This window comes from Macrobrachium rosenbergii, chromosome 54 (assembly GCF_040412425.1).
Source record: "Macrobrachium rosenbergii isolate ZJJX-2024 chromosome 54, ASM4041242v1, whole genome shotgun sequence".
Lineage (NCBI taxonomy): Eukaryota > Metazoa > Arthropoda > Malacostraca > Decapoda > Palaemonidae > Macrobrachium > Macrobrachium rosenbergii.
In genome coordinates, this window is record NC_089794.1 from 31,336,872 (window position 1) to 31,364,858 (window position 27,987).

The following is a 27,987-nucleotide window of genomic DNA, read 5'->3' on the forward strand; positions in this document are numbered from 1 at the left end:
AAGAAAAGACATAATGCTTCGACCACACGCAAACGCGCGCGCACGGAGAGCCGTAATGAACTGTCATCCACGCTAACCCATAGGTTACAGTGAAGATATACGACGGGAATCTTGGCGTAATAGTCACTCATTTCGGGTACAAGCGGAATGGGCTTACTGCGTTATCATCCGGAATGAAATAGGTCGTCCCTACGGCAGCTGCCAATGAAAAAGGACGAAGCAAGGAGTCAATAACAGAACAAACCCCCTCCCCTCCAAAAAAAGCAACGAAAAACAATAATAATGGAGTCATGCGTTCTCCACAGAGTAGCCCTTGGCTATAGCATGACTGGACGCGACTAGGTAAAAATTTCTCGCCGGGCTGTGTTTTGGGTCGTAGCGACTGGGAAAGACGATTTGGGACCGCTACGGTGAGTATCGGAGATTGGAGAGCGATTTTAACAGTATACGTAACGGATTGGGAGGCGATTTTACAAAACAGGAGCCGTTCATTGTTGACTGTGTATGACGTGGAGTTTTGTCCAATAAACAGTTTTCATTTAGACCATTCCATACCTTCCAGGAGAGAGAGAGAGAGAGAGAGAGAGAGAGAGAGAGAGAGAGAGAGAGAGAGAGAGAGAGAGAGAGAGAGAGAGTCTGACTGCTTTATCAAGGGCAAGCAGGCCTCTATCTTTATTAAACGATTTGCAAATAATGAAGAAAAACCTTTTTCTCCTTGCAATGAACATCTCTTTATATTTACTGAGAAAACTTTTCTCCATATATTTGAGAGAGAGAGAGAGAGAGAGAGAGAGAGAGAGAGAGAGAGAGAGAGAGAGAGAGAGAGAGCATGGTTCCAGTAATTACACTTACAGCTCAACATGACTTAATAATACTTTCTCTCTTTCTCAGAAATAAGATGGAACAATCACAATAAAGCTGAATATTTGGCAGTTTCATTTTCTGTAACAAATCTTCAAAGTGACACGGCATTTTCACTTTCAAGACACTTCAGTAAATACGCTGTAATTGCGGACACACAAAAAACTAATTGGAATTATGGTGAAGAAGAAGAAGAAGAAGAAGAAGAAGAAGAAGAAGAAGAAGAAGAAGAAGAAGAAGAAGAAGAAGAAAAAGAAGAAAACTAGAAGAAAGTAATTCAAGGATAAATCCAAGATTACTGAGAAAAAAAAATATCTCGTTACTTCTGCTGGTGCTTACGATATATGAGTAATCACGTCAAAAACAAAAGTATTTAATTTTGCTAACGCTAACTTTTCTATCAGATACATATTATATATATATACACATATATATACATCTATATACTGTATATATATATATATATATATATATATATATATATATATATATATATATATATATATATATATATATATATATATATATATATATAATATATAATATATTTATATATATAAATATAAAATATACTATGTCATATATATAACATGAAATATATATTTATATACAGTCCACAATAAAACTCCTGTTACAGAATCAAAAATATATATGTACGAAGCGTATAGCTTTCGTCCATCTGCTGCGGACTTGATCAAGTCCGCAGCAGATGGACGAAAGCTATAAGCTCTGTACATATATATTCTTAATATACTATGTTCTATAACAGGAATGTCATTGTCGACTTTACTTATTTATATATATATATATATATATATATATATATATATATATATATATATATATATATATATATATATAATGTATATGTATATATATATAGGATAGAAAAGTTAGTGTTATCAAAATTAAATATTCTGTTTTTGATGTGATTACTCAAATATCGTAAGCACCAGCAGAGGTAACGATTTTTATTTTTTTTAGCAATTAGTCTTGGATTTATCCTTGAATTATATATATATACATATATATAAGTGTGTATATTTATACCATATATACATATATGCATGTCTTTAAAATTTCATAAGTATATAAAAATGTGCTTACACGAAAGTAAAAAATGTTTGTATGTATATATGTGTGTGTGTGTGTGTGTGTGTGTGTGTGTGTGTGTGTGTGTGTGTGTGTGTGTTTTGGGGGCTTATAAAATTCATACTTCACTGATACTCAATGACGAACGAAACGGAATTTCTGGAATGAATAAATCAGCGTTTCAGCTACGATTCACATCAATGTGAATCCAAGACAGAGTACAACAGAAAGCATGCTTAACCCCTCCGGCGTACGTTGCTGCCAGACGCAAGAGAATTTGCGTGCTGTGTGGTCCCCTCCGCGACCTTCCCATGCCCCGGGGGCACGGGATAAAATTCGGCGTAATTTCCATTCGCTTCCAAAATTTACAAACCTAACAAACACGTGTTAACCATATGGAGTAACGAAATCTACCCACCAATTACTCGCCTATAAAAAAAATGCAAATTTTACGCAGACCGCATCAACTATGGGCCATTTCTTCACAGGACAAGACATTCTCAACACGCACACGCGCACATACGCACACACGCACACACATGCACACGTACAGACGCACAAACACAAGCGTCCTAAAAAATTGCGAACGGCCGCCCTGAAGACTCTATCACAGACGAGGTAGCAGCAGATGGCGTTTAGATGTAACACCCACCCTTTAGTGCGTGTGTTTGTGTGTACGAGTGTTTGTGGGTACGTGTGTGTTTGTGAGAGCGTGACCGGCCCCTCAGGATTTCAAATATGATAATTAAGATTTATGGAATGTCTGGAATCTATCTGATAAAAGACCGTCTCCGGAAGGAAATGACGGCCCTTCCAGGTGCTGGAACTCACGGAAATGTCATTTCTTTCACTGGTGATCCGTTTAAGATGTAACGGAAATGTTATTGCCTCATATTTCCACGGGATTTTCGCCTTTGTTAACTTCAGGAAAAGGGTCGTCGACCCTTTCGAGATTTTTCATTATTTAAAGCTGGAAATACATTACTTCTACGAGGACTTCTACTACTACTACTGAGAGAGAGAGAGAGAGAGAGAGAGAGAGAGAGAGAGAGAGAGAATTATTGCTTCTACTACTACTACTGACTGAGAGAGAGAGAGAGAGAGAGAGAGAGAGAGAGAGAGAGAGAGAGAGAGAGAGAGAGAGAGAGAGAGAGAGAGAGAATTATTGCTTCTACTACTACTACTACTACTACTACTACTACTAGAGAGAGAGAGAGAGAGAGAGAGAGAGAGAGAGAGAGAGAGAGAGAGAGAGAGAGAGCGAGAGAGAGAGAGAGAGAGAGAGAGAGAGATTGCTTCTACTACTGTTACTACTACTACTACTACTACTACTACTACTACGAGAGAGAGAGAGAGAGAGAGAGAGAGAGAGAAACTCGGCAGTGAATTTATCTTCATGGAGATTTTCTATATGCTTATGCTTAGCCTAGGGATACGCCAAAACAGAACAAGTCTAGGCTCCTTAATCTAATGCATATTTTCGTCGATAACCTCATTCCATTCTTACTGATAGTCTAATTTTATCAAAACTGACGGAGTTCTTATCACTGGTGTCAGTTTATTCTCTCTCTCTCTCTCTCTCTCTCTCTCTCTCTCTCTCTCTCTCTCTCTCTTCACCCACAACAGTCGACTGATATTTAGGTACATAATTCACTGCTTAAAATCAAATGGAGAGAGAGAGAGAGAGAGAGAGAGAGAGAGAGAGAGAGAGAGAGAGAGAGAGAGAGAGAGAGAATTGCTGTAGGAAAAGTGAATGAGAAGAGAGATTAATGGTAAAGCTAAGTGATTGAGGAAAGGAAAATTAGTTTGTAGAAAAAATTACAATATGAAAAACTGGCTGAGAGAGAGAGAGAGAGAGAGAGAGAGAGAGAGAGAGAGAGAGAGAGAGAGAGAGAGAGAGAGAGAGACTTTCTTCATGGACGTAGTTCTCACTTTCACCAAAACAAAGAACAGTCGAATTTTTCTAAGCGTCATGGGATCCGTAGAAGATACCAAATATATATATATATATATATATATATATATATATATATATATATATATATATATATATATATATATATATATATATATATATATATATATATATATATATATATATATATATATATAAAGGATAAAACTCCATTAAAATAAGTTCCTTCCTTTTCCATTTCTCCCTTCTGTTACATTCATTCATTCATCACTTAGGCTTATTCAATCTCCTTCCTTTTGTTCCGTACATTTCTACGTAACATAATCATCAGAAGCGTAACGATCCCAACTCTACGCTCCTCCGAGTTGTAACTCGGTAGATGGAAAGTTATTTCACCGTGAATAATGGGATGACAAAATGTCCCATCGCAGTACACAAGAAGAGGCAGCACTTTGACATCGGGGTTTTTTTCCCCATTTTTCAATTTCACGGTTGAAAATATATTTTCCGCTGGATCGTAGGCGGGAAATGAAGGGGAAAAAATGTGTCAGCTGGAACAGTAAAGTCAAGAAAATGACAAGAGGGAGGCATTCAGCTAATATAACAAAAGGCGAAGGTCAGAGACGTAAAACGGGCCCATCTCACATAAAATCCAGACATAGAGTAGCGATTTCACGGCTATAAAACCTCGACTTTCCCGCCAGACCGGCCCTACTCGCCAGCTGACTGGCGCGAACGTCTTCGATTCCTTCGCTTCGACTCCCGAATGAGACCAAAACTCTCCATTTCCATAAAAATGCCAATTCCTGGAACTCGTTTATTGAAAAACGAACAAATGCAATCAATTTTGAAATAAACAATCCATCGCATAAAATATTTCGAGGCAAAAATTGGCGAATATGCTCGAGTCTGGCCAGAGGTGAACGATGGAACCGTTTTCGACGTTTAAGGACTAAATTATGAATCTTACAGCCATAAAATCTGGCTTAATGATACCAAAGAAGTCTTTTAATGTAAGAGGTCCACTGAAAGGACCATTGTAAGTCATACAAGATGTAAATAATTCGGACATTTATTCTCTCAAAGTGTGCGACATTTATGTTATATATACTGTGTATGTATATATATATGTATATATATATATATATATATATATATATATATATATATATATATATATATATATATATATATATATATATATATATATATATATATATATATATATATATAACAATCACAACAGTCACTCCTTCACATTCATATATAAACCGCTCGACCGTAGATGGATCCATTGACCACAAAATTCCACATCATTAGCTGCTCAATACAAATCCGCAAAAGGCTCATCTGCAGCGCGTCAAGCCCCACTAAACACAATGCGCTATTCTCCGCTATCTTACACGCGCTCTCACAATTTCATGGATATCAAGGGCCCTAAAGACCTTCAAAAGTCAACCATTTCTTGCAACATCTGTATAAGTGTTGACAGTTCCACCTTCCTGGTACATTTGATATTTACTTTAATCTTCCTCTTCTTGAAAATGCTTTCAAAGGTGTTTACAGGTCTCACTAATCCTATGCAGTAGTGTACCATCAGGAAATTTCAGCCAATCCGTACTCAATTCAAGGGTCGTTTTCTTATCTCAGAAATGTGCACCTACATCTACTGTTTCTCTCTCTCTCTCTCTCTCTCTCTCTCTCTCTCTCTCTCTCTCTCTATATATATATATATATATATATATATATATATATATATATATATATATATATATATATATATATATATATATATATATAACTTTTCGCATAATTGCTTCTATAAAGCTACTGAATAATCAAGGAGACATAACAATGCCTTATCTCCAATTTGCTGGTGGTCGCTATTTGGCTGAAGGAAAAATAAAATAGAAACTAGGACAGCAATGGGTGAAAAACTGTTTGAAAAATGCATTTAGGATACATTAATTAGATAAACATGGATTACGAACTGTAACTTAAAAATGGATGAAAAATGAGCAAGGTTCAAGAGACACAGGAAGGACATCTGAGATGTAAAATTCCATGATGAGGTCATAGGAAGAGCAGGAAGATCTTTGAGTATATGGGAGGATAAAAGAGGGAATCAAAACAGTACGTGACGGGACGAAGAAATAAATGGTTTAATGAAAAAAAGAATGACACTGGCTGCAACTGCAAGACAGATGAGATCATGAACAGGAATAAAGGAGTAGAGATATAGAAGTTAAGAGGAAAGCAGAAGCGAAATAGAAACCACATAACAAAAAAGAAGGGGAGAATAAAATTATATGCTCTAAAAATAATAAGAAGTTGTACAGGAAAGTGAAAGCATCGCAAAGGTCTTTGAGTAAATGGATCGCACAAAGATGCAACTTTCACATTAAGATGCAAAGTACGAGATTCTGTCTGAATTAAAAAAAGAAAAAAAACAGTACTAGGTCGAATGAATGGGAAGCATTTTGAATGACATGATAGAAAAAAACAGTACTAGGTCGAACGAATAGGAAGAATTTTGAATGACATGCAAGGGTGAGCCCACTCTACAGTTAAACATGTCCCTCGCACGCATCAATACCTTATCACATACCTATAAAAATGGATTGAAAAGTTAACGACCTTAAGTTGAGATTGGACCTTTGGCCAATGCTGGATAACTGTATGAAGCACTAGTCAGAACTGTTTGAGGTGTGTGTGCAATAAGTTGCCGAAGCGTGTTTATGACATGTGGTGCTGTAGTGTGGATGCAACCTTAGTTTACCAATGTTTGTGGAAGTGACTGTTAAAAAGTTACGAAGGGTATATGAGAAGTCCGAAAATGTTATGACTCCGGGAGTTGATGGAGTTACGAAGTAATTAAGACGCTGCAGCACAGTGGTGAAAGTGAAAGTGAGCAAGGATGGAGGTGAAAGAGGAGGCTTTAAAGAAAAGCAGTGCAGAGGACAGAACGACTGATAAGAGAGAGCATTGTGGGTTCAGTTACAAAAGACTTTGTGAGGAATAAGTGTTTGGAATGAAGCAGTTATGTAAGAAGTTTAAGAACGAATAATAAAATTTGCAAGAACAATAAACGAACCTGTGAGAAGTATAAGATAGATTTCCTAGAGATGTAATACGAATGACGTTGAGTGCGAATGGTAAAGAGGAGGGAGTGTGGATCAAAGCTTGTAATGAAACAGTTGTGACGGTAAAAAAAAAAAAAAAAAAAAAAAAAGTGGCACAGAGATTACTATAGATGAAATGACAGAATAGCATTATCTGAAGTGTTTTGGTCACTTGCACAGAATGAAGAACAATAGCTTGATATAACGTGTATTAAAAAAAATCATGAACTTTTAGGAAGAAAGGGGGGGAGAAGAAGACCGACAATCTGTTGGTCAGAAGTTATGGAAGATCAGGCTTAATCATTTTGTAAGTTTACTTAAAACCTAAAATTGAATTTTTTGTGCCACACCCATGGCTACTCGGATCGATATAAACCTCACCCGTTTCTTATTCTTCCACCTTATGCCCATGGATACCAAGTTCATTCAGCACACGGCAACTGCTTGCGACATTTAGGTTCAAAGGGTATCATGAGTACCAGGAATCAAAGCCTAGTGCGCACTCTCTCTCTCTCTCTCTCTCTCTCTCTCTCTCTCTCTCTCTCTCTCTCTCTCTCTCTCTTTGTATTGCGAGCTATATTTGGTGGACAGCTGAATAGATCAAGATAACCTGACACATGAATGGATGTTGAAGGGTAAAAACTCACCCGGACTCCTATTCGCAAAAGCAATCGTCTGATCTCCGAAGACACGAGGTCGAGCTGCTCATATCGCATCCTTCGGGAGGGAAGAAATAATCAAAGTTGACTTCAGAAAAGAGAGAGAGAGAGAGAGAGAAAGAGAGAGAGAGAGAGAGAGAGAGAGAGAGAGAGAGAGAGAGAGAGAGAGAGAGAGAGAGAGAGAGAGAGTGAGAGGGCTGCTCATATCGCATCCTTCGGGAGGAAGAAATAAAGTTGACTTCGGAAGAGAGAGAGAGAGAGAGAGAGAGAGAGAGAGAGAGAGAGAGAGAGAGAGAGAGAGAGAGAGAACTCCTCATATCGCACCCTTCGGGAGAGAAGAAATAAAGCTGACTTCAGGAGAGAGAGAGAGAGAGAGAGAGAGAGAGAGAGAGAGAGAGAGAGAGAGAGAGAGAGAGAGAGAGGGCTGTTCACATCGCACCCTTCGGGAGAGAAGAAATAAAGCTGACTTCAGGAGAGAGAGAGAGAGAGAGAGAGAGAGAGAGAGAGAGAGAGAGAGAGAGAGAGAGAGAGAGAGAGAGAGAGGGCTGTTCACATCGCATCCTTCGGGAGGGAAGAAATAAAGCTGACTTCAGGAGAGAGAGAGAGAGAGAGAGAGAGAGAGAGCTGCTCACATCGCATCCTTCGGGAGGGAAGAAATAAAGCTGACTTCAGAAGAGAGAGAGAGAGAGAGAGAGAGAGAGAGAGAGAGAGAGAGAGAGAGAGAGAGAGAGAGAGAGAGAGCTACTCATATCGCATCTTTCGGGAGGGAAGAAATAAAGCTGACTTCAGGACAGAGAGAGAGAGAGAGAGAGAGAGAGAGAGAGAGAGAGAGAGAGAGAGAGAGAGAGAGAGAGATCCTGGTGAGACCATCGTTCACCCAGTACTCAAGCACATACAAGGTATTCAGGCTCGATGGAAATTCCCATTCGACTACAAAACGCGCAAGTAGCGTTTGAGGCAATTATTTTGGAGTGAGCAATTATAATCTACGGAGGCGGATCAAGCACACTCTAGAAAAGTTGAAAAAATTTAATGCAAAACAATACTGTATGGGACCAAACTTGAAATAACGAATAAAATACAGAAGAAAAAAGAGGACACGACGAAATTTCTCAACATGGAGAATCTCAAGCAACCGGAGAATGCTAATCAAGCTCATATTTAAGCAAATTTTGTGAATGAAAACTACCAAGCGACTGCAGGAAGAATGTCCAGCGTCTGCATAATTCAGAACATATATATCTTCTCGGGTAAAGTTGTTAAAATGCAAACTAGCTAAGGTCTGAAGAATGCCAGTAAACACTGGACCACAGTGCTCTCAAAATGAAGAATGTTTATTGATTGCATAATGTCGAATGCACCCGAGCCTGGGAAAGCCTTTAATACGTAGTATGCCAGATGTGTTAAAAGAGCTCCTTATGATAACTTCAATTTAATAATAACTGCTTAATAAAAGTCATAGTATTCACAAGAAAAACGTAACAATAACAGTCATAGTATATGAACAGCTTAAAAATTCTCACCTTTCATTCATCTTTCAATAAATTAACAGAAAAATGCTATTATTACATCTACCATTGGTGTAATAATATGCTCTTGGCCGGTCACTTTTTCTCTTGTCCGTGTGTTAACAAGATCAAGCAAAAATCTAAGAGTGGAATTTCCAGGTGGACCTCGTGACTTTCAAGATCAGCGTCAATTTGGGGAGAGGTAAAATTAAAATCTTAACTTTCAGGTGGTCAGTATAAACGTCACTCTAACTATGGAGATAGATATTGAACTTTATGAGACAGACTTCATATCTGGCATGCCCACACTATTAATAAAGCCGAAGTGTGAAGAGGTCAAGATCAGAGTTATACCTAAAGAGGTTACAGGTCATATATGAATTTACCCTCGCTCACAACTTCTGAAATAAACCGGACAAGCTTCATACATTTGACAAGCGTAAAACTATAATTATGTGAAATAACACGTGAAGTAAATATATTAAATGAAAATCAGTCCAGAAAAAGAAAAACTGCTAAAAATCCATTTCTCACCTTAGGAGGTGACAAGGACCATCGATGAGTGCTTCCAACTCATCGATACGCCACAAGCTTTCTCCTCTTTTATCTGATTGGACACGACTGGTTCCTTGGAAATGGTTATGTGCCACTTGTGCTGGAGAGAGAGAGAGAGAGAGAGAGAGAGAGAGAGAGAGAGAGAGAGAGAGAGAGTGAGTTAGGAAGCCTCGTTAACGCCTTACCTTGTTGACGACATACAGTACATTTTATCGGAGTAATATACAGAGGTGAATTCTCTCTCTCTCTCTCTCTCTCTCTCTCTCTCTCTCTCTCTCTCTCTCAACATGCGACTCACAATGTTCGACTAATAACAAGGTACATGATTAAATTCTTCAAAAGCTAAAATGTTTAAGTTACAACACAGTCATACGGGATTCTATGGCACGAGACCACATCGTTCCTAAACGTCCGGTTCGAAAATCGAACACTTTTCCCTCGCTTTGAGAGCTGAGTTCACTAGCGCTGTGAGAGATGAGAGAGAGAGAGAGAGAGAGAGAGAGAGAGAGAGAGAGAGAGAGAGATTCAAAATGCCTTGATGTTTTTGCACACTCAGAGAGCGAAGGAAAGAGAACTGGTCTCTTTTGGCATTACGTAATTACCCAAACGGAACAATCACACGTCACATTACTTGCAACGAGCGAGAAATCAATTTACATTTTCTACATACATCACCTAATTAATCAACAAGAGCAAATCCCACGAAAGACAACTAGCGAGAGAGAAATCGAAAGAAATTAACGTCTCGTGAGAAGCGGATATCCCAAAGATTTCATACAGGCTTATGGCTTCAAGGCAAACAGCAGTTTAAATATTCTTCGGACATTCTCTCTCTCTCTCTCTCTCTCTCTCTCTCTCTCTCTCTCTCTCTCTCTCTCTCTCTGGATAGAACCGATCAACAGGTAATTTATTCCTCTATCTATATATATATATATATATATATATATATATATATATATATATATATATATATATATATATATATATATATATATATATACTTATATATATATATATATATATATATATATATATATATATATATATATTATATATATATATATATATATATATATATATACTTATATATATATATATATATATATATATATATATATATATATATATATATATATATAGATATATATACTGTATATATATATGTTATATATACATATATATATGATATACATATATATATGTATGTATGTATGTATCACTTTATATATATATACTGTATGTATGTGTGTCTGTGTGTACCTATGAGCCATGAGGAGAAAGAGACTGAAAAGCACATCATATTCCTGAGGGTGGACCCCCACCCCAAAATGTAGACCATAATACCTTAAGCCTAAAAAGGACCCACAGCCGCAGACATCGAGCTGACCAAGCCACAAACAGACTTCCTACCGTAAAACCAACATCATTCTGTCCCACCCAAGGCAATTCGGCGATTGTTTTCCTTGAAAACAAACTGGCACATACGCCCACATACTGTATGTGTGGAAGAACGTGTTTCTGCCACCACCTCTGGCGATAGATGGATACTTCATAGCACGTGGGAGGGTTCAAAATTAATCATTTTTACTTTTCGCACAAAGTAGGTGAAAAAATTTCAAGTGTCACATTTATAAAGACACCAGTGGAGAATATCATTTGTTAATATGATGCGGAAGGAATAAATACATAAATAATTACTCAACTATAAATAATATGTATATATACATATATATATACGTATATATATATAGATTTCTGTTTATATGACACTACAGAAGATGATGCGGTCACTTTACACGTTCCAAATTTACAAACCTCAGAGAGAGAGAGAGAGAGAGAGAGAGAGAGAGAGAGAGAGAGAGAGGGTGGTGGTGGTGGTTGAGCTGTCATGGCGGTGTTGATGCCGAAGGCTTGGTGATGACAGCCACGGCTCAGCTGTCTAGGTTTATAGTGTGTTTGCGTATACTGCCTGGACATGACCCTTGGCCACGTCAGAGAGTACGTCAGGGCTATTTTCCTCCTCCCTCGCAGTTTTCACTCCAGTTTTCTTCTCCTGTTTTCTTTTCTTATAAAAAAAGAAAATGGGCGATGATGTCACTCACTTTCCTCCGGTGGTGACTAATTTTATTTAGGAGAAACTAAGAGAAGCATTACAGCACTGGAATATGATAATAATAAAAGCAATGATAATATACTCAAACTAAACCAGAATTCTATAGTGATAAAAATAACTGATATAAACTTGAAAATTGATGAAATGCTATAATGCACTGTTAATTATTAATTTCTGTCGTTTCGACGTTCATCTGGTGTCAATTTACATATTATTATCGTCACTATTAATGTAGGCCAAGTTGCAACCCCAGCTGGATAAGCAGAATGCCAAAAGCTCAAGGACCTAAGCAGGTCAAGAATATATTAAAGAAAACATAAAGAAAAACAAATAAGCTAATTAACAAATTAAAATAAAAATACAAGTAACATAAATCATGAATTCATCTTCAAGTCAGCCCACTCAACAAAAAAAATAAAGATAAAACCCTTTGCAACAAGCTTGAACTTCTGAAGTTCCAACAATTAAACCTCAGGATTTAAAAGACCATTCCACAATTTGGTCGCAACAGAAACAAAAATTCTAGAAAACAGCGTGGTACTGAATCTCACAGAAGAAAAGCCAGAAGATACAGTCTGAGAGGATCTCAGAGCAAAAGATGATCAGACATTGCAAAAAATCTTGAACGTCATGCTCATGAGCTAACTGCGCGCCTGCGTCAGAGATTAACATCAATATTATGGTTATATGAAATGTGATACAACGAGTTTTTGTCCAACCACTTAGGATGAGAGTTTACTGCTGAAGACCAAGCAGAGAAATAAGAAAGACTGAAAAACAATTCCTCGTGATAACCAGATCTCTAATAATAATAATAATAATAATAATAATAATAATATAATAATAATAATAATAATAATAATAATAATAATAATAATAATAATAATAATAATAATAATAATAATTCCAAGTAACTTTACACTGAGTCTTCTAAATTTGCCGCATAATTCTTTTCTCTTCTACGTCAATGCTGGACAATAATTGGCCGTTATTCATGGGCAAATTATGACAGCTCTAAGCTATTTCATACAAGGTACCCATTTATTCAAACCTTCAGAACACTATTATTCTTCTTTGAATCATACGTCACATGAGTAAATTTAGCTCATGACTGAATCAAGTTACGTTCCATTGACAGATCAGAAAAAAAAAATTATGAGAATCTTTATCCTTGATACTTCAGCGATGATTATTATTATTATTATTATCATTATTATTATTATTATTATTACCCTTGCTACTTAAGCTATTATTATTATTATTATTATTATTATTACCCTTGCTACTTAAGCTATTATTATTATTATTATTATTATTATTATTATTATTATTATTATTATCATTATTATTATATTCGAAATCGCACAGAAGAAACCAAAATGGATAAAGACAGATACTGGCTGTTTTTTTTTTTTTCTTTCTCTCTCTTTTGAAAATCACAAAAAAAGGTTATAGACACACTCACCTGATACAAGCATGTTTGTAACTAATTTTGCGCATATTATCAATCTCATCATTAACCCAATAATCCTAACAAAAACAATATCATTACAAAGCATCAAAATAGTTACAAACAAACAAGCAAACCAGATAGGTGTCTCTAAAACATTTTTTTTTCCTTCCACACGACTGAAGCGGAATGAAGTCATAGAGATAAGAGTGAAGTCATGTAACTCCCCTCATAACATTCTCACACACAAATTTTCAAATAGTATTTTCCGCTCGGCATTATAATTTCTGTCCCGGCCGAGAGCGTGATCGGCCGATCCGAATCCAGCGCCACTCGATTGTACAGTAATTGCAGACGAATCATTTAACCCATTACTAAAAATCGGTAATAAAAGGGAAGGATACTCACAGCTGATTGGTTAATGAGCGGGGAGACGTCACTACGCCCCGCCCACGTCTCACCTGCCCGCCAATTAGACGTAAGTTGCCAATTACGCCAGGGTGCCTATTAGAACAATGGGGGCAAATGAAAGGCTTTCGCTGTCCGCTAATAAAAGTTTTTTTTTTTTTCACGCTCTTTCGTCCATGATACAGTTTCGCTATCATTAAGGAGGCCAAATATCTTGCTTTTATGCCTCCTCCTCCTCCCCCCTCTTTCTCAACTCGAGGATGACATGTTGGTTCATTGAGGTTGACCTTGAAAAATTACCGTCGCAAAAATATATAACTCATCGAGGTTTGCCAGAATCTGTTTTTGATAAATGTTTTTATAAAGCGCTCTCTCTCCCTCTCTCTCTCTCTCTCTCTCTCATTATTTATGCATTTGTGACGTATATCCTTTGTTTCTATGCTGCGACAAGTATGATCTCATGGGAAAATAAAATTAAAGGACGAGGCTCTCTCTCTCTCTCTCTCTCTCTCTCTCTCTCTCTCTCTCTCTCTCTCTCTCTCTCTCTCAAAAACACAGCCTTCCTTTTCAATAGAGAACCGAGTGTGAAAAATTACCTCAAAAAGGAAAGGAAGTACAGCATGCCAGTTTAAACATCACCCCCGCCAACTCTCTCTCTCTCTCTCTCTCTCTCTCTCTCTCTCTCTCTCTCTCCCTCCTCCTCCTCCCTCCTCCTCCTCCTCCTCCTCCTCCTCCTCCTCCTCCTCCTCCTCCTCCTCCTCCTCCTCCTCCTCCTCCTCCTCCTCCTCCTCCAGAATTACGAAACAATTTCAATACGAAGGTAGCATGCACGACAACAATGTTATGGTTCAGTACCATGACAGCTAACTAAATAAATATGCACAAATATACAAACTGGTGCTCAACGTAGGTTTACGTCTGGGTATTTATTGCAAATCTGATATTCAGCAAAATCCAGTGGTAACAAACCAACGAAGTGAAACCGGTCAAGATAACTAACGTCTAGTCCCATACTGTGACCTTTACTGTGACCTTTACTGTGACCTTACACATACCGTGACCTTAGCCACACCGTGACCTTCCTACTGTACTCTGTGTCCTCAGTTTCACTCTCATTCAGCTACGTCAATTAGTTCAGTTCCATCTCAACCACCTGAGATGAGTTATGCCATGATTATTGTTCGTGCAATAAACTTCTTTCTTGAGAGAGTCTTGTATCTTGTGAAGGCGAGAATTTATGAGAGTGCGTATACCCATATTCAAGGTGAGATTTCTTAAAGATGTACATGCGTAAGTATGGGGACAAAAAAGAATTATTTTGTGTGTGTGTGTGTGTGTGTGTGTGTGTGTGTTTTGAAAAGGGAGCCTGTGGCCATATCAATATGTACAGAAAAATACTGCTGCTGAATATTAAAAAAAAAAAAAAAAAACAAGTAAAAAGTACCCCGAAGTTTCTTCGACGCAATCGAGTTTTCTGTATACAGCAGCTAGAGCGTATAATCAAGGCCACCGAAAATACATCTATCTTTCGGTGGGTCTCCATATAATGTTGTATGAGCCGCGGCCCATGAAACTTTAACCATGGCCCGGTGGTGGCCTATCCTATATGGTTGCCAGAAGCATGATTATGGCTAACTTTAACATTAAATAAAATAAAAACTACTGAAGCTAGAAGGCTGCAATTTGGTATGTTTGATGATTGGAGGGTGGATGATCAACATAGCAATTTGCAGCCCTCTAGCCTCAGTAGGTTTTAAGATCTAAGGGCGGACAGAATAAATTGCGGACGGACAGACAATAGTTTTCTTTTACATAAAACTAAAACAGCATTAGAGAGGTTGGACCAGTTGCAGAGGATGTCAGCTGTTGTACCACATTCCATGCAACAAATGAACTCACTTTAAAGCTAAGCCACAAGTCAGCCAGGCGTTCAAAAACGGAATACAAAATAAAATATAACGTCACTCATACCAAAGCTGCATGTCTATTTGACCACTCCGGGTGTGAATAAAAGAAGTCTTGAAGAGAGAAAAGAAAGATAAGGGTAAAAAAAGAAAAAATCATGTTGCCAAAGTATTATCAGGATCTTACCGTAAACAAGTTTCGCAGTTCGCAGGTAACACTTCCGTCAGGTCAAAATGTCGCTTCCTGCAAAATTCCACTTTATATTCATTAATTCCTAAAGGACTGTCGATTTCAGTGTTACATTCAATGTGTATAAGGGAGTGTGGTCCTTCACACTGCTTGACCTTCGGCACAAGTGGAAAAATGAATTCCTTTTCGATATCATTCTCGCACCTATTCCGCTCTTCCTCAGGGGAGGAGCAACGAGGATAATTTGGAACCCATATTTCTCGGTCTTTCTTCTAAAGGGTCTCAAGTCTTCGTGTACATCTGCATACGTAATAAATACGTACATATACAAAGGCACATATTATATATTTATCTATAAATACATACATATATATATATATATATATATATATATATATATATATAATGTTATATACACATATACATACATATATTTACATACATATATATGTGTATATATATATATATATATATATATATATATATATATATATATATATATATATACACATTATATTATACAAAAATAAAAAATACATATATACATATATATAACTATATATATAGTACATTATAATACATAAATATATAAATATACATACACTTACATATGCATATACACATACATACGTATACACACACACACACGCATCTGCAACATGAAACATCGAAATTCCCGATCGTCATACCTCGTATGCAATTAATTTTCCGAGAGCTTTAATGTCAATGGAGTTTCAAATTTTCCCTGTTTTGTCATGCGCGACCGAAATCCATTTCTTCCTCATATTTATGCATGAGTGACTTCCAGAGTCAAAGGTGTGAGAAACAGTCCTTTATTTCATTCAGTTTCATCTTGGCACAATGGATATTTGCCGTATTTTTTTCTTATTTAAACGTATTTGTATTTACTAATTTCTAGTTTAATTTAGGGGCTGTTATAAATACCAATTAATTGTAACATTTATAAAATACATGCTCTAGGTCTGCTTAATACCTGGATGGCTGACCAACTGTAAAGCGGGATTGTGTTGACAACTCCTTGTCCACCTGCTCAGAATTTCAATACTTAGAAAATTGATAAAACCTTATAAGTCTGGTATAAGCAGGAATGGATCACAATGGTGATAATAAATACGCTGCTTTTCGGACCTAGTTGTATAAAAATGAGTGGGTCCCAGAGGGTAAAATGAATATTGTACTTAAACAATCTGTCGATTATTTCTGTATTGTATATGAACACAAAGTCTCAATAAAATACAATAATCTTGGTTACGCATCGCTGTCGAAGCCAAAGTTATTGATGTGAATTACGTTTCGCTTTTACAAAGGAAACACTATACCATCTTCATCCATTACAGAGAAATAACCAGTGAACTAATCCTGTACGTTCGTTCATATTTTGTCTTTATTTTTTTATTATCTTACTGACTGAAAATATATTTCTATAGCTAATCTGCATACCTGTACATAATAAGCTTTTAATCCTTTTCCATAAAACAGCCAAAAAATACTCACATTTCTAAAATCAAGTATAGTTGCCAATTCATTTAATACTATTTAAAAAGTTTTTTTGCAAAAAACCTAGTGCTTCAGCGTTTTATTTTTTGAGAACTGAAAAAAAAGAACAGTAATCCTATTTCATATACTTCAACAAAAAAATTTTTCTTAAGAAAAAACTAAAAAATAAAAATCATGAATCTTATTTCACACAGTATACCAACGTCATTTTTCAACAGGAAAAAAATATTACGTTATGCACGCCATCTTAACTACCAAAATTCATTGTCTGTGAGACTGTACAAAAAAAAAAAATGGGTCCAACTTCACATTGTACCCGAAGCACTCGTTTCTCGGTTCAAAAAAAAAATTAAAAAAAAGAATACAGGAACTGGAAATATTTGCCATCTCATCTCATTCTTCTTCTAGGTAGTAGTGTTGGCCGGACGTCACATTCGGCCTGCAACCTGCAATCTACGTGTTCCAGACGTGACACTCACCTGTACTCGAGAGTCCCACTCACGAGAGAGGCGCAGGAGAATAACGAAGCGTTAACCGGTAATTGATAATGACCAGAAAATATGGAACGAGCATAAAATTAAGATGAGGGAGAATTTCCGAGAGGAATAACGCCGTCTTGAGAGAGGTGTAGGTTTAGAAAAGGCAAGTGGAGTGGAGTGAAGTGTAAGAGAGAGAGAGAGAGAGAGAGAGAGAGAGAGAGAGAGAGAGAGAGAGAGAGAGAGAGAGAGAGAGAGAGAGAGCAGCTCACCACAGTTAATAATAAAGTAAAAATAAAATTTTACCTTCTACGGTGATGATAATAATGATTACAATAATATTCATAACGGTAATAATTTAATAATAATTTAAAATTACCAGATTAAGCAATTAACAAATATACATATATACATATATACATATGTGTATATATATATATATATATATATATATATATATTATTTATATATATATATAATATATATATATATACATATATATACATATATATAAATTTGTGGATTTATTCACCCGAAAAATAATATAACAATAATAATTCATTACCATATAAAAAATAGCCAGCCTTTTTTATAGCAGGTGCACTTAAATTTTATTCACACTGCCAGAATGTCCGACACTAATGGTAAAACTATGCACTAAAAATAAAATTTTACGATGCATAAAGTAACCATAAGCATAACCAACCTATCCTACTTAGGCAAACTTATACCAACTATTATTATTATTATTATTATTATTATTATTATTATTATTATTATTATTATTATTATTACCAAACGCTGCAGTTCTTATATCAAAGTTATTAATATTATTACTATTGTTTTACGGCTAAAATACATTCATATTAATATATCTAAGAAGTCTTACACAAACTTTCATGTTTTATTAAATGCCTCTTGACTATAGAGTATCATTATAATTACTAGTGCATGTGTCTCTTAAAAAAAAATTAAGTAATTGGGCAACTGTCTTGTGCTTACCTCAAGTGCATTACATTACTCTATATTCTTTTGTTTCAGATTGCGTTTTAAACTGTAAGAATATTATCACTTGTGTGATAAAAAGGAGAAAAAAATCAAATCTCGAACTTTAAAAAAAAAATGTGATAAAAGTGAGAAAGAATAAAATCTCGGACTTTAACAAAAAATGTGATAAAGAGGAGAAAAAATAAAAACTCGAACTTTAAAATAATGTGATAAAAAGGAGAAAAAATAAAAACTCGAACTTAAAAAATGTGATGAAAAGGATAAAAAATCAAAACTCGAACTTTAAAAAAAATGTGATAAAAAGGAGAAAAAATCAAAACTCGAACTTTAAAAAAAATTATAAAAAGGAGAAAAAAGTCTAAACTCCAACTTAAAAAAAAAATACAATAAAGAGGAGAAAAATCAAAACTCGAAATTGAAAAAATACAATAAAAAAGGAGAAAAAATAAAAACTCGAACTTAAAGAAAAATTGTGATGAGAAAAAATCAAAACTCGAACTAAAAAAAAAAAAGTTATAAAAATAAGAAAAAATCAAAACTCGAACTTAAACAATAAAGACAAATAAGAATGCATGAATAAAGTACAAAACTAAAGCTTGAAAGAACAGTAAAAGAATTCGAGTTAAAATCGTTTAGCTCGGCGAACTGAACCTGTAGCAAAGGTGATGGGGCGCAATTAATGACGTAGATTTCGCGATTTTGGGCGACTTCGTTTGAACAAGAAAAGTTACGACGTAAAAACCACCGGGGAAGAGATAACCTCTCTCTCTCTCTCTCTCTCTCTCTCTCTCTCTCTCTGAGGTGTCCGATTGTGTTGTTTCCAAAATTACAGAATTTTTTCTTAAAACGAGTTACTCAATCGACAAAAACTGTACTTATCCGAAGTGGAGATTAGTAATTTATAAAGAAAAATAGTAATTTGGTGATTCCTCTTTGAGTGTACCATACGAAAATAAACAACCTTTGCACCAAATGAAGCCAAAAAGACGCGCAATCGAACAATCCCGATGGCGGCCGGTAGCGCACCTGGGTCACGTCTAGAGCCATAACTTACCTTTACTCCTTGTCCGTGTCAGAGTCGGTCCGTATTTACCGTATTTTGGGAGACCATCCCACCAACGGATTATCTTTTAATGACTTTTAAAAAGGACAGGTGATTCTTACAAACACACACTCAGAGAGAGAGAGAGAGAGAGAGAGAGAGAGAGAGAGAGAGAGAGAGAGAGAGAGAGAGAGAGAGAGAGAGAGAGAGAGCAAGGATGCATTGTACTACGGACTAAAACTTATGTTGCAGTAATAATAAAAATATTAATTCAATTGGTCACTTACGGGTGTCCTTTAAGCTGGTTAAGCATAATGCCCTAAAAAGAAACTTATTCCAAATTCCGAGTAGACAGGTAATGGATGGAACTTACCATTTCGAAAAAAAACAGAAAGAGTAAAGAGGCAATGGCAATGAGAGTTCTTGAATGTACAATCTTCTGCAGTTTATTATTACTATTATTATTATTATTATTATTATTATTATTATTATTATTATTATTATTATTATTATTATTATTATTATTATTATTATTATTATTATGGCAACGAGAGTTCTTGAATGTACAATCTTCTGCAGTTTATTATTATTATTATTATTATTATTATTATTATTATTATTATTATTATTATTATTATTATTATTATTATTATTGTTTATTGTTGCTGTTGTCGTTGTGTAATGAGCAACTAAGTTAAGAAATAAATGTGAATGTTCAACTGTTAAAACGTCCAGTCTTTAGTATATAATGGTAAAATTACAACTAATAAGCTGTACTCCCAGACAGAAAAGATATTTGGAACAGAGAGAGAGAGAGAGAGAGAGAGAGAGAGAGAGAGAGAGAGAGAGAGAGAGAGAGAGAGAGAGAGTTACCTACTAGAGCTTGAGAAAACTGATCTCCTAACACAAAATGGCTGTATGTTTTCACAATAAAAAAAAATGCTATTGGAATACTTTGTTGGGCCAATGGTATCCACGTCACCTACAGCAAGTTAATTTACACAGACAACAGTATCAAAAGACGTAGAAAAGTCGAAAGGGGTTTAATTAATTCCATATGGCAAGAAAAACCAAATCCATATTGGCATCGTAGCCATGTCATCAGAGAAAATGATTTATGCGACTGTTGTGGCGCATACCTGTCAAGAGACATTCTGAAATTACCCAACCTGCCCCAGCTGCAAAATGTAAGCCTTAAAAAAAATATGTATATTTTTTTTAATCGAAAAGTAGGCACGAATACAGTGAGACAGACTGCCCTGAAAATCAAAACGGTACCTCATGCACTGATTTGTATTTGTCCATTCTTTCTAAAAAGGAAATACGAGTTTCCGAAAAGCTTATTTGTTGTGTTTTTTATTTAAATATATCTTAAATACTCAACTTTTTCAGTGTCTTTTCATTCCGCATTATAACTATTATATCCCTGCATCGTTAAAATGCTATTTATCACTAAAGACATTAGTGTAAAATCATAACCTTATTCATGATTTTCTTATTATTTTATTTTATTCTTCCCCACACTACTACACTAAATAAATTCGACAATCCAAAAACAAGATTTCCCCAATCCTAAATACGACAATAACAGAAACTGGTAATGAAAACATCGGAGTGCCAATTATGTAACCGCATTAAAGCCTTTCATCCTGACCCAACACAGAAAGAGTAAAATTGTTTTCGTCAATACACTTCGGATTGAGTTTAATGCATCTGGGTATGAACACATTTATTTATTCAAGTTTAATCATCATCAATACAAAAATGGGGAAAACCAATCTGAAGAAATGTAGGCTGAATTTTCCCTTAAAATAAATACCTGGACTAAATCATGACTGGGGATTTAACAGAATCATTATTATTATTATTATTATTATTATTATTATTATTATTATTATTATTATTATTATTTTTATTCAAACTGCGGAGGCAAGAACAAGTTACAAAGGCTAGTATCTGTTACGCATGCAGCAGTAGAAACAAATGTCAATACACGAGAGAGAGAGAGAGAGAGAGAGAGAGAGAGAGAGAGAGAGAGAGAGAGAGAGAGAGAGAGAGAGAGAATGCCAAAACAAGTATGGCAAATTACATGAAAAAAACGAGATAGGGATACAAACTTCAAAACGCAAACTAATTTTATACACACGAAAAGTAGTTGTGCAATAAATAAAGAAACGCCAGGCTAAAAGTACACTCTCCTTCACAATTTCTCTCAAAGCTCACCTAAGCATGACCGTCAGGCGTCACTTACCCACTGTTGAATCTCAAAAGACATGAGAAATCCTGAAGCTCGAACTTGACCCTTTCTAAATCTGTCGAGGCAAGGTCAAGTAACCTAATCTCAACTCTTTTCTTATTTAAAATAACATCCTAAGACTATTCTTAATGTCTCCAAAATCAGTAAATTAACATGAAATAAATACTCTTCATAAATTCGTAATCAAAACAATATCCGGAAACTTATTTCCAGTCCCTTCTAGTTCTTTTGAGGGAAGATCCGGATATCTTTCTTAATTTATCCGAAGTTAGATCAAAATACCTGTTCTTAATTCTTTCTCATTCTATCGAAGCAATATCCAGAATTCCGTTATTCATTATTTCACATGAAAAGTTAAATCAAGATACCTCTTTACCTTCGAAAACCTTCGAAACCCAAAAAACCTTTTTCAAATCCAGCTTATTCTTGATTCCTCGACATTACTGAAGCAACAGTCCATTAGCCTCCATGAATTTAAAACTTATTCTTGATTACTCCCTGTCGTAACAGCAACACTGCTTCGTCCCCTCCAGAATCAAATCCCATTCTTGATTCTTCAAAGTCCTAGAATCGGTACCTCATTGCCTCCAAGATTTAATTTCCTATTCTTGATTCCTCAGTGCCAAATAAAGAAAAACTTATTATGCCTCTAATGTCCTACACCCTGTTTTCAAGTCTAACCTATTCTTGACTCACTACTGTGTCAACAACCCCCTCGACTCAAAAAAAAAAACTATTCTTGATTCCTTACCACTGTAGAAGCAACGAGGCCTTTCCCCTTCATCGTCCCTCTTAATGTGAGGATATTGTGTCTATAGTCCCATCTCACCACAGACACATTAGTCCTCGTAATATGAGGATCACGGAAGCTTACAGGGTCGTTTGGTTAATGGTATAATTATAGAGGACAGTTTGTCTTAGACAGCGGGAGGCTGGACGCTGGCTGGCAGATACTACCCTCCCCACTCCCCTCCCCTTCCCCTCCCTCTTCTTCTCCCCCCCTTCCCCCACTCTTCACTCCCCAAAAGTACACACCTCTGATGACGGAGGGCGTCTTTGAGAATCCAGTGAGCTGCAACTGTCAGGAGTTCTACTACTGATGGCAAGAGCTTTCTTACACGTGTTGGTATGTACACATGTATGGACATATGCATATATCAATGTGTAAGTATGCAAGTATCATATATATATATATATATATATATATATATATATATATATATATATATATATATAATACATACATACATACATATAATATATTTTATATATATTATATAATATATTTTATAATATATTATACATACTATATATATATAAATATATATATATATATATATATATATATATATATATATATATATATATATATATATATATATATATATATATATATATTTTGAGCAGCAACCCAAAGGAAATCTATTAACAATGACAGTAGATTACTTATGAGGCAGTGCGATATATACAATAACTGGTATGCATCCACGTGCTGTGACTGTATACACATACACACACACACACACACACACACACACACACACACATATATATATATATATATATATATATATATATATATATATATATATATATATATATATATATATATATATATATATATATATATATATATATATATATATATATAATATATATATATATATATATATATATATATGTATATATATATATATATATATATATATATATATATATATATATATATATATATATATATATATATATATATATATATATATATATATATATGGGTGAATGTGTGTGTCTCTATTAAGTACAAAGTACGAAAACATAAGGTTCAATATCGGGAATTTAGATGGTGACTTAGGATCCAACATCACAATTATTGAAAAGGGTTTGGGGTCCAACATCATTAATTAAAAGAATGAAAGCTCAATATCGTAACTTCGGACAAAGGAGAGAGAGAGAGAGAGAGAGAGAGAGAGAGAGAGAGAGAGAGAGAGAGAGAGAGGAGACTATCATTATCACATGAATTACACTTCAACGACAGGAGAAAGTAAACTGATGTATTTGATGTTACTTTTAATATCACCAAACAGTCTCAGGGCATTACATAAAAGACCCCCACATGTTCCCATTAGAAGCTTTCACCCCTAATGAAAGTATCGGGAAAGCGGGCAATTAAAGCTGCGAGTTTTGTTTTTAAGGCTAATGATGGGATTTAACAGAGCATCTTAACCAGTGGACAATGAAATACATTATTATTATTATTATTATTATTATTATTATTATTATTATTATTATTATTATTATTATTATTATTATTATTATTATTGGCGAAGATATCCACAATGGTGTCAGTGTAAATATATATATACATACATATATATATACATATATACAAATATATATATATATATATATATATATATATATATATATATATATATATATATATATATATATATATATATATATATATATATATATATATATTTACAACTATATTTACACTGTCACTATTTTGGATTCCCACACCATTTTAGTGACTCACGCGATTATTATTATTATTATTATTATTATTATTATTATTATTATTATTATTATTATTCATTAAGCAAGCTTTCACAGAGGATGAATACACGTAAGTGGAAAAAAAAAAGAAAATTTTGAAAAAAAAATAAGGAATAACGACTGGGGTAGACCTATCTGCCATTTTATAAAATTCCGTAATGTTTAAGCACTTTGCGATATAATCAAGCAGTACATGAAAATTTTCACTACAAAATCTTTCCAAAATAAAAAAAAGAAAAAAATGCGCCGAAGTTTCTTCTGTGCAATCGAGTTTTCTGTACAGCCGCTACCGCGTATAATCAATGGCACTCAAAACAGATCTATCTTTCGATCGTCTAGGTGTAATGCTGTATGAGACGTGGCCCATGAAACTTTCAGCCACGGCCCGGTGGTAGCCTATCCTTTATCGTTGCCAGAAGCACGATTACGGCTAACTTTAATCTTAAAAGAAATATAAACTAATGAAGCTAGAGGGGTGCAATTTGGTATGTTTGATGATTGGAGAGTGGATGATCAACATACCAATTTCCAGCCCTCTAGCTTCAGAAGTTTTTAAGATCTGAGGGCGGACAGATAAAGTGCGGACAGAATAAAGTGGGGATGGACAGGCAAAGCCGGCACAACAGTTTTCTTTTACAGAAAACTAAAAGGATGCTAATTAAATTATCAAAACTTTGAGATCATCGAAAACAAAATATCTTCAAGGAACTACAAAACTATTTTTACTATTATTATTTCAGTACATGAAACCTATTCACATGGAACAAGCACACCAAAGGGGCCATCGACTTGAATTTCAAGCTTCCAAAGAATGTTGGTTTCAACCTCCCACCGCAGACCCCACACTGCAGCAGTAACTGATCATGATACAGCCAGTGATTTTTCGTCACCCTGGTGGAGACGCGAACCCGCAACATCTGAGTCGCATTCCACGACACTAACCACCATACCAGCGGACCAGCTGAGTAAATATTCTTAAGGAATCAGTTTAACAGCCATTAACTTACCTAAGAAGTTATCTCATGTGAAAATAGGAAACGGATAGAAAATAACCACAAAATTTATACATAACTATAAGAACTATTTTCGAGGAACCAATGACAATAGCGCATGACCTCCCATAATAAAACTTTGCTTTATATGTGTATATATAAATATTTATGCATATAATATATATATACATATATGTATATATATACACAATATATATACCTGTATATATAAATAAAATACATGTGTATATTATATATATATATATATATATATATATATATATATATATATATATATATATATATATATATATATATATATATATACACACATGAACACATGAACACTACCAAGAGTACAGAATGGACTTTAGAATGCCCATAACCTCGAAAGAATTCCAAAAGCCGCTTGGAATTTACAGCCACTCAAAGCAAATAAAAAGTAGAATTTTTCGTGGACTCAAAATGACTTTACTGGATGAGGACGCTTCTAATTAAATAGAAAAAAAAAATGGCTCCGCCTGGTCATAAACCCTGTCCCATCTGGGATGCCTTTTGTCTTTTTCCAATTCTGACACCATTAGCATGTGAGTGATAACTGCGCCGGGAGATATCATTATGTGTCATCAGCATGGGAATTATTTCTCCTCGGGTCATAAAATGATTGACTTGGGGTGAGATGAAATGACGGAGGATACTGCTGCTTGAGAAATGAGAGTGATGCCCAATATCATCTCGTGAGAAGCATGGAAATGAGCTCTAAATAATAATAATAATAATAATAATAATAATAATTTTTATTACTATCATTATTATTATTGTTGTTGTCGCTGGCGTATTTATAGATTCACCCGTCCTGTATCTGTAAGTACACATGGCCAAAGGGTGAAAAATTCTGCATTATTATTATTATTAGTAGTAGTAGTAGTAGTAGTAGTAGTAGTAGTAGTAGTAGTAGTAGTAGTAGTGAAAAGCTCTGGGAGCAATCCAAAAAGTCGTGAATTTATTTAACAGGCTTCAGAGAAGATAATCTGAACGATAATTAGAATGACAATAAAGCTGACTAACAAAGCACTTCATGATAATTTATGGCAATATTTTCCAAACATTTTCTGTTAATTTTTTCTTCCTTTTCATGTATTATGACTTTCAATAAATGAATTATATTCCTGATAAATCTGATTTTATGATAAATTTGGAGCTTCTGACACGTTGATTGAAAGTCAAAGCTACGAACAGTATTCTTTTGTATTACGAAATAATTTCGTAGGCGCACTTAAAGACAAACTGAACTAATTATTTATATATATATTATATATATACATTATATATATACAGTATATATTATATATATAATAGATATATATATACTATACAGTCTATATGTGTGTGTATTATATGTATTTAAAATAACAACATTGACCTTTTAACTTCTCGATTTTATAAAACGTTTTGAATACGCCCATCAGTACAAAGCACTGAATTCAAATGAAGATTAAATGGCAAAAAAAATTAATAAAAACTCAACTTACGTAGTAATTTTAGAACGCATGCACGAGGGGCTGGAGTGAGGTTAAGCTCTCACATCCAAAACTGACTGTAAAATAAAACATACCTAAATTTTTTTTTTAAATAGCACCATAAATATTTTCCCAGCAGGCAAAGATTTTAACAATAAGGACCTTAAAGATTGTAAGAAACCAGTCATCTTCATCAAGAAAGGCATAAACAAAGAAGAAGAAGAAGAAGAAGAAGAAGAAGAAGAAGAAGAAGAAGAAGAAGAAGAAGAAGAAGAAGAGAGAGGAGGAGGAAGAAGAGGAAGAAAAACATCAACAACCTTCTAGAATTCCATCACGAGCTAATTTCACTTAAGAGGTGTGAATGCGCTGCTTTCCCATGATACCTACAGCGGCATTCGTAACTAATGTTCCCTGCCTTTCTACAGCGGACGTTATTTGTTAGCGTCCGCGAAAGTAGTTCTACGAGCAGAAATAAATAGAGGAGAGAGGACGCTTTCCTCAAGGCTTTTTCTTTCTTAAGAGGTCGCGGGTTGAGGTCATGGAGTATGTAGATTTTACTTACATTAATTTGTCTTTATTTCGTGTCAATATTTATTTGATATAAAAGCGTACGCATGTATGCGAGCGCGCACACACTAACTATACTGTACATATACATATATATATATATATATATATATATATATATATATATATATATATATATATATATATATATATATATATATATATATATATATATATATATATATATAAATACATATATATAATATATATATATATATATATATATATATATATATATATATATACATATACATATATATATACATATATA

At 34.7% G+C, this 27,987-nt stretch overlaps 2 protein-coding genes across 2 annotated transcripts in view; one reads left to right on the plus strand and one right to left on the minus strand.

The window, feature by feature from the left end:
* The window catches only part of LOC136834938 (uncharacterized), a 564,478-nt gene that overhangs the window by 263,040 nt on the left and 273,451 nt on the right, over positions 1-27,987 (minus strand). The gene's annotated exons all lie outside the window — the stretch shown is intronic.
* Positions 1,039-27,473, plus strand: LOC136834632 (uncharacterized). The gene is made up of 3 exons (XM_067097212.1): positions 1,039-1,133; positions 25,475-25,602; positions 27,289-27,473. Exons 1-3 carry the CDS (start codon positions 1,039-1,041, stop codon positions 27,471-27,473), a joined length of 408 nt encoding a protein of 135 aa, XP_066953313.1.

Bases quoted from the DNA above. Each gene is read 5' to 3' on its own strand.
- LOC136834632 (XM_067097212.1), top strand. From the start codon at position 1,039: ATGGTGAAGAAGAAGAAGAAGAAGAAGAAGAAGAAGAAGAAGAAGAAG. The intron at 1,134-25,474 runs GTAATTCAAGGA...CTCCCACCGCAG, and splicing joins AAGAAGAAAACTAGAAGAAA to ACCCCACACTGCAGCAGTAA. The intron at 25,603-27,288 runs GTAAATATTCTT...TTTTCCCAGCAG, and splicing joins CATACCAGCGGACCAGCTGA to GCAAAGATTTTAACAATAAG.